The 7,798-nt window shown below is 40.4% G+C and overlaps 1 protein-coding gene across 1 annotated transcript in view; it reads right to left on the bottom strand.

Moving 5' to 3' along the window:
- Window positions 1-5,834: 5,834 nt before the first annotated feature.
- The window catches only part of si:dkey-33c9.6 (active breakpoint cluster region-related protein), a 24,341-nt gene continuing 22,377 nt past the window's right edge, over window positions 5,835-7,798 (bottom strand). Inside the window, exons 13-16 of the mRNA XM_037674489.1 lie at window positions 6,990-7,124; window positions 6,540-6,645; window positions 6,182-6,323; window positions 5,835-5,936 (exon numbers count right to left, since the gene is read on the bottom strand). Of these exons, the coding sequence (XP_037530417.1) occupies window positions 5,835-5,936; window positions 6,182-6,323; window positions 6,540-6,645; window positions 6,990-7,124 (485 nt within the window). The remainder of the gene's footprint in view (window positions 5,937-6,181; window positions 6,324-6,539; window positions 6,646-6,989; window positions 7,125-7,798) is intronic.

Raw genomic sequence — 7,798 nt, 5'->3', positions numbered from 1 at the left:
TACACTCATCTGCAGGCCAGCAGTCACTTTCAGGGATGAAGATGTGCACATCCTTGATAGAGAGGAACTATGGTTTGAGAGAGGAGTAAAGGAAGCCATCTTTGTGAAAAGAAACCATTGTTAGGGGTTGTTAGGCTGCAGGTCTTCCTTATGTTAACAGCTAGTTCTGGATGTTAACAACAAACTGGTTGATCCACTATGAGAAGAGGCTATTTGAAACTGAGCTTGTTGCAACTCCTCAGACTGAACTTAGTTTTTTGGATTAAAGACAAAAGTTTCAACAAGTTTTTTTTTTATTTGTCCAGAGGACCTGACTTAACTTTTTTAGATACAAAAAAAATCTGAATTCCTAGACATTTCAACATTAAACTTTTTTCAGATCCTAACCCATATTATAAAATTTGCAATATTCTTTGTAAAAACTTAAAAACATTTGTTATATTAAGTCAGTTTTGGCCCACTTAGGTCCCTCAAAGTGAAGCTAGCATGTGGATATTGAGCTGTGCTGATAAACTGTGCCAGAGTTCAATTTTTTCAACACAAGTGTTTCTCTTACCTGCTCCATTACGAACAAACATTAATTTATAGCACTTAGCAGCATCCGCGGCCAGAGCTTTTCTCTTTTTTATCCTCTCTCTCTCTGCTCCACCTTTCCTCTTCTTTGGCTGTCTCTGTTGCTCCATTCTACAACTCAGAGATGCACGCACCGCGCGCCAACACCGTCGGGAGCGCGAGTCCTAGGGCGGGGAGGGGGGCGGGCGCAATGTGTGTGTGTGTGTCTCTGCTCTGTGAGTGACACACAGAAAAGGAAGGGAGGGGGCCGGCCCGGCCGGGGGATGTGCCAGGCTTTCTCCGTCGCTGCAGTGCAGCGTGAGACCTGAGCCCAGGCAAAAGTGAATTGTTTATTTAAAATAATAAAGTCCGTGCGACCCGAACCGAGCCTTTAGTCCCGTTCCTCGGCAACCAGGCCACCGGGAAGTGTCCCGGCGCTCCCGATGGCCAGTCCGCCTCTGGCCTCTATTAATTTGTGCTTTATTTTTTAATTTGAGCTCACCCGGACTTTTTTCATCTGCGTCTCTCTGGATTATTTGGACTCGATCGAGACCATTGTGTGGTTTTGTGATGGCTATCCGAAGGTCTGGTGTCTTGGTGCTCAACGGCTGCAGAGAGCCAATCAGAACCGTACCAAGGCTGGCGAGTACCCATATAAAAATTTGAAGTTGTACAGTACATATACGTATGTTGTTAAAATTACGTAAGTTTAAGAGTCTAGAACATTGCAAGAGTGTGGGAAGGGTTTATAAAGCCTTAAAATATATATATATACATACTAAAATACTTTGCGGTTGTTCACTTAGTGTGTGGAACGTAACCCCTGCGATAATTGAGGGACTACTGTATTGGCGAACTTCGCCTTGGGTTGGTGCTAGCTTGCTGATGGTAGCCTCTATTAGTGTCAGCTAGCTAGCTAATGCCATTTTTAGGAACCGAAACTCACTGGCAGGGGTGGAAGTAATGAATTACAAATACTCACATTACTGTAATTAAGTAGATTTTTTAGGTACTTGTACTTTTATGAGTATTTCTTTCAAGTGTGTAATTTTACTCATACTTAAGTACAATTTAGACCATGTAATCTATTTTGCTACTTTTAAAATGAGAAGTCGCTACTGAGTACGGCCGCAATTTCAATTAATATTCAAACTGTTCATCTGCATCTTTGTAGCCAATAAGGCTCTCAGATCGTGAACGCGCCAAGCAAAGGACAACTCCATAGAGTAAAGTCATTTATGGACCAAAGATTTGGAGAAAAAGCCAAAATGGAGATGGAGGACAACACTGTCAAGAGAAAATGACGAGGTAACGGCTGAGGACGCATGCCTGTACCCGCACCTGGAGGAGTTTTTCATGTACAGAGGGTGAAAAGGAGACAGAGTCCAGATGCAAACTTTGTTGGATCTCTACGGTGATAGCAGCTACAAGACTTGAGCATCTAATCTCAAAAAACATATTGCGATATACGAGGTTTCACAGCTACCTGTATGATATTGCTGTTTTATTGTTTGTATGTGTGGGTTATTAGTTTGGCTAAGTATGCAAAGATCTTATGGTGCATCAGTTTTCCTAGTACTAAAATAAGACGGAGCTTCTGAGAAATGTGCTTTGAATGTAGCTATAGTAAATCCAACTGAATGCCTTCTATTGACAACACAATAAAATATCAAGGGTTAAAAAGTAATTAATTCTCTGAGTAGTGTTTGAGAAGAGTACTTTGTACTTTTACTTAAGCATTTTTATAACACCAGTACTTTTACTTGCAACCGAGTACAATTTAAGCAGTGTAGCAGAACTTGTACTTGAGTACAAATTTTCAGTACTCTTTCCACCTCTGCTCACAGGCTAGTGCAAACTAAAGTTGTTAACAAAGCCAACCAGGGTAAACGTCTTCTTAAATGTTGTTTTCACCTTCTTACCTTTTCCCCATTTCAGTTTAAAGCAGAGGTTCAGTCAGGTCCAACATCTGGCTTAAACTGTCACACTGTGAAGAAATGGCACAGCTTCTCTACAACCCAACCACTGGGTCAAACATAGACCCAGTGTTTGACTTCAAACATATAAATTGCAAACATTTTCAGATTCAGCACTAAACTACACTATTCAAACTATTTATTTTTTTTTATGTAAATGTTCTGGGTGGCTGGACTCTCCCTCAAGAATAGGGTGAGGAGTTAAGAGGTTGCTAGAGTTGAATTGTTGCTTCTCAAAATTGAAATGAGCTAGTTGATGTGATTTGGACATGTGGTAAGGACATATTTTAGACACCTACCAAAGAAGGTCTTACTGACATGTTCCACTGGGAGGAGGACTTGGGGCAGCCCAGGACTGGAGCGAGGATATCTCACAGTTAAGATAGCCTTGGAGTCACCATGGGTAAACTGGAGGAGGTCGCTGGGAAGAGGGAAGCTACAGGGTGTATCTAAGGCCCAGTAGACATAAGGTCAACAAGTTTGTAAAATAGTGTTTACATGAAATTTTACGATATTGAGACTGGTGGTGTTTAAGATGGAGGACAAATTGATCTCGGCTTGGCTCAGATCGACTATCAGTCAGCTCAATAACCCAGAACTGTTTCTCCAAACTGTTGTTTATCATAAAGTAAAAGCATTAAAGCAGTATATACAACTCAAAATGAGTTTTGGGGTGAATGTGACTGAAAATGATCACTAATATAACGTCACAAATGGTAAAAATGTTAACAGTTTACCATTGTACTGGGAAATTTAATTGAATAAATGACATTTTTTTGTAAAGAAACCTTGCTTTTTCGTTGCTTAATCATAACAAATACTCTAACTAGCTTGTTAAAACCATGTTATGTACTGCTTTTAATAATGAAATACTAATATTATGCAGTATTGAGTTAAGTTGACATCAGGTCTCTCTTGTAAATGAGTCCTCGAGGCTCAATGGGATTTACCTGTCTAAATAAAGGTTGAATGAAAAAGTCATTTGTGCCAGCCCTCCACAATATTTGTTGTTTCTCATGTGGCCCCATGGAAAAAATAATCGCCCACCCCTGGTTTAGAGGATTAGCATTTTCGCTAACTTTGGAAATTGTTGGCCAAATTAGGTTCCACTAAATTAGGTTTTGCCAACTTTGTCCACTAACAAAATTCACGCTTGTTCCTGTCTGTTGTGGGCGTGTCTCGAAGAGTCTGTTAGGCACGCTGTCGGCTTGCTACGTGCGCACGTGATAAGACGTGATTGGTCGACGCAGCTTGAACTTGAGGGAGATGAAGAAGTGTGACGTAGACTGACAGTCGTCTGAGAGGATAGCAGTTTTGTCTTAGCTTCAGCTAATTTACTTTTACTTGTTTAGCAGTTTAGTGTTAGCAAAGTTAGTGTTTTAGTCAGAAGAATATGGGTTAGCGAAGCTAACTTTTTGGTTAGCTGTGCCCACCACTGTCTAAATGAGAGAAGAACTGCTGAGAGACGAACAGTTGTTGAAATATTTGGCTGTTCAGAAACAGGAAGTGATGTCAAAGGAGGACGTCTGCATGTAAACTGAGCATTACTACAATGGCTAATGACACAGACAGTAGAGAATCAAATGTTTCTTTAGATCATTCTGAGTGACTATCAGAGAAACAAGAGTTCAAATAATATTGTTTCAATAAACAGACCAGGGAGTTCTCCTTTGATGTCACTTCCTGTTTCACGTTGGCTGTGCCAAGTAAAAAAAAATTATGCCAGCTATGTGACAAAATGGGTAAAATCATATTTATTATGCAAACGACCTTAAATATTAAGATGTTTTGTTCAACTTTTTGTATTTGTAGGACATTTATGTCACAGGAACTTTAAGGAAGCGGTACATTTGGTGTATTTGAATTTCTAAGTTAGAGAGCAGTGCCTAGTTTGACATTTCTCTCTACCCGTGAATGATGCAGCTTCAAAAACGTGTCCCTATTCTGGAGACTAAAGACACATTGTGACTTGAGACATAAACAAAGTATATGTAACCCTGTGGTATTTATATATGTCAAACCAGGTTTGTACAAATACGTCAGGCTTTCCATCCGAGTTGTTCCCATTGTGTTATCATTTCCCATACGACGGTCAGAGACGATCGTTGCATGGCCGTTACTTTGATTTCTCCCTGCAGAAATGTTCCCATCACTTCCAGGTGTGGCCCAGTCATCTGGTCCATCGTTTGGTCCCAAACGTCTGGGTTGTCTCAGGCCTTCTTTGACGCCGTTCTCTTTGTAGTCTGCAACGAGAACCTGGTTCTGTCTTTGTAGTCGTCAAGCGGAACCTATTTTTTCCTGCAGCGGTCTAACGCGGTGGTTAGACGGGACAAATGATTTATGTTGCTGGGGTGCAACGAGGTGATCCCACCGTTTTCTAGACAGGGAGGGCGGAGGCTTGTTCTGGATGTTGTTATGGGTGTCTGCACACACACTACCGTCTATTAGTGCCATGAGATCTGGACTCTTAGTCCAGGATTAGCGATCAAATAGACTGATGGGGAGGTTTTGAGGGGGTGCAAAAGGAAACACTAACCCGGCTTGCCCAGGTGGTGCGGCTGAAAACAGATCTGTGGCGTAGATGGGTCGAAAACAAGTCATGTATGCGTGCACACACGCAGTCCTGACTTGTATGGGGAGTACACTGCGTGGTGAACTCCGTCTAGTTGGATTTGAACCGTGACCGATTGGATTTCAGGCCTGGGGAGGTGACCCTTGACCTTATTTACAACATGTGCTACCCTGAATTTTCCTCCACAACATTTCGACTTCACTTTACTCTGTTTACCACCCAGACAAGCAAAGATATATGACTGGCCTATTTTAGATACTAATACTTACACTGTTTTAATCTGATTTATGTAATTTAACAAGATAATCAAGATAATGGTGCTTAAATACTGTTTGGGAATTGAAAACGTTCTTCAAATATCATCACATTATCTTTAAAATAGTTTTTACTGCAATTATAATTACCACAAAATTGTCTTTTTGTGGTAATTTTGCACTTTTATTTTTTTAAACTGCTTTGTCATGTTTTATTTTTAATGTATCTCCATATAATTAAGAGTTTGAAATGTAACAAAGGTTTTATTTGACAATCAAATAATTCATAATGTGTAAAACTAAAAAACTGAAACAAACTACAAAAATAGGCTTAAGATTTTCCCTCAGGCGTCGCTAAACGTGACAAAAACCCACAAAAAAGTCACTTTAGAAATCAATAAATACATTTATTATCTTGCAGTTCTCATAAGGTTCTCTCCACACAAAGTCAAAGTTCTCTCCGACACACAGATGGTGGTCTCACATGTAGGTGGTCTCATCGTCAGGGTCTGAGTCGTACGGTATAGAGGTTCGAGCTCCAGGGAGGTTATTGCACTGCAGGTAGCTGAAAATTACTTGAGCCTGAGAGCGATGAAGAACAGGAAGTTCGTGAAGTGAAGCTTGACTTTTGCTCTTTATCTAAATATAACGTTGCTAAAAAATAACAGTCATTTAAAAATACGCATGGCGAAGTTTCAAATGAACTTTTTCACACCGAATTATAGATTTTGAGACTTTTACCATTTTTTTTTTAAATTATTTAAAATGTCAAGTCTTAATGCTTTTCTCTAGAAAACAATGCTCTTTGTTTTGCAGTCAAAGCTCACCTGTATCACCACCTCCTGAGAGATGTCCACCGTGGGCCCATTGTGGCCCAGTCCGGCCACTGGGGGGCGTAAGAGGCTGGGACCAAAAACAGTAGCCAAGTTCAGCAAAGACATCTTGTTAATGTCCTGCCTCTGCGCAACTCTGAGGGGAAACGATTCACAAAACAACAAAGTGCAAAGAATTTATTTGCGAACAAGACTTCAGCTCCGTCTCTAATAGTTGTTCCTACAAAAACAACAACGTCAAGCATCTCTAAACTCTGATGAGCTAAAACACGGTCGGTCGTCGCAAACTATCTAAGATGCAGACGTGTTTAGAACATCTGAATTACAGCAGAAGTCATGATGAGTTTCAAACCGTTGGAGGTGATGGAGGAGGAAGAGGAAGGTGTGCCGGTTGACGTCAGGACAGGAGTCCAGCAGAGACAACATGGACGCCAACCGTGAGTTTAGGTCTTGGATACCTACAGGAGGAGGGAGAGTCAGTCGGTCTTTACCAGCCCATCAAGGTTTTTAAGGGCTGATGGTAAATTCTGTAAAACAGGTGCAGCAACTGCAAACGCATGGGCACCTCGACTTTTAAGAATTTCTACAACCATTTGCAGTGTTTTAGAAGATCCTGGAGATGAGATGGAGCAAGACCATTTAGAGCCTTTAAGAACTAAAACCAAAATCTTAAAATCAGCCCAGCAACAGAGAGGAAACCAATGAAGTGAAATAACAGATAAAAAAATAATTTTAAATTGTTTTCATAAATACCCTTCGGGATTGCAGTAAAGCTTGATGTGTGGTGGCGTGTTTGTGTTACCCAGAGTTTTTGCCAGACTCTGAAACATCTCAGCTGGGATCAGAGACTCGGGCAGATCTCTGATGTAAAGTTTGAGGAGTCCAGCGACGGCGTTGACTTCTGCGCTTCTCAATCTGGTTACTGCTTCCCGCAGATCTTTAAGCAAACAGACAACTATTGTGACCAGTATTATCATTTACAAACTTCGTTTTCAGCACAAAAAATGTAAGAAGCTCGGTGAGTTTGAAGTCGGGCAGCTTAACTATCATGAGTCAGAGTTTCTCTAATATGAAAGACTTTGATTGTGTGAGATAAAAAGTTAAATAAAGGGATCTCCGACTTCTTGCACAGACTGGCCTTAATAATGTTGTTATTTCTCTATTTTACTAAAAGTTGTTTGTAATATGTGAAAACTCCTAATTACTTTTAAAAAATGTGTGTGTTAGTTAGATTTCTCAACTAACTTAATCACCATTATTTTACCAGCATAATGCAATCTGGGGCGATGACATCCCTACATCTAAACTAAAGCACAAGAAGTTAAGGCTACAAAGCTATAACGTGTGACAAGACAGAATTTTGTAATAGCTTTTATTCCATTATACACAATATCTGGGTTGAAACAATCAAACGTGATCAACTTGTGATGTTTATCAAATTAACTCCGGAGCTAGCACTATTAGCTCTGGATCTACTGCTGATACATCTGGAGCTAATGCTGTTAGCTCTGGAGCTAATGGTGTTAGGTCTCGCGTTAACACTACTATCTCTTGGAGCTAATAGTGTTAGGTTTGGAGTTAACACTATTAGCTCTTGAGCTAATGCTGTTA

Source organism: Nematolebias whitei, chromosome 1, assembly GCF_014905685.2.
Source record: "Nematolebias whitei isolate Nwh7 chromosome 1, NemWhi1, whole genome shotgun sequence".
Taxonomy (NCBI): domain Eukaryota; kingdom Metazoa; phylum Chordata; class Actinopteri; order Cyprinodontiformes; family Rivulidae; genus Nematolebias; species Nematolebias whitei.
This window is presented reverse-complemented; position numbering and strand designations above follow the sequence as displayed.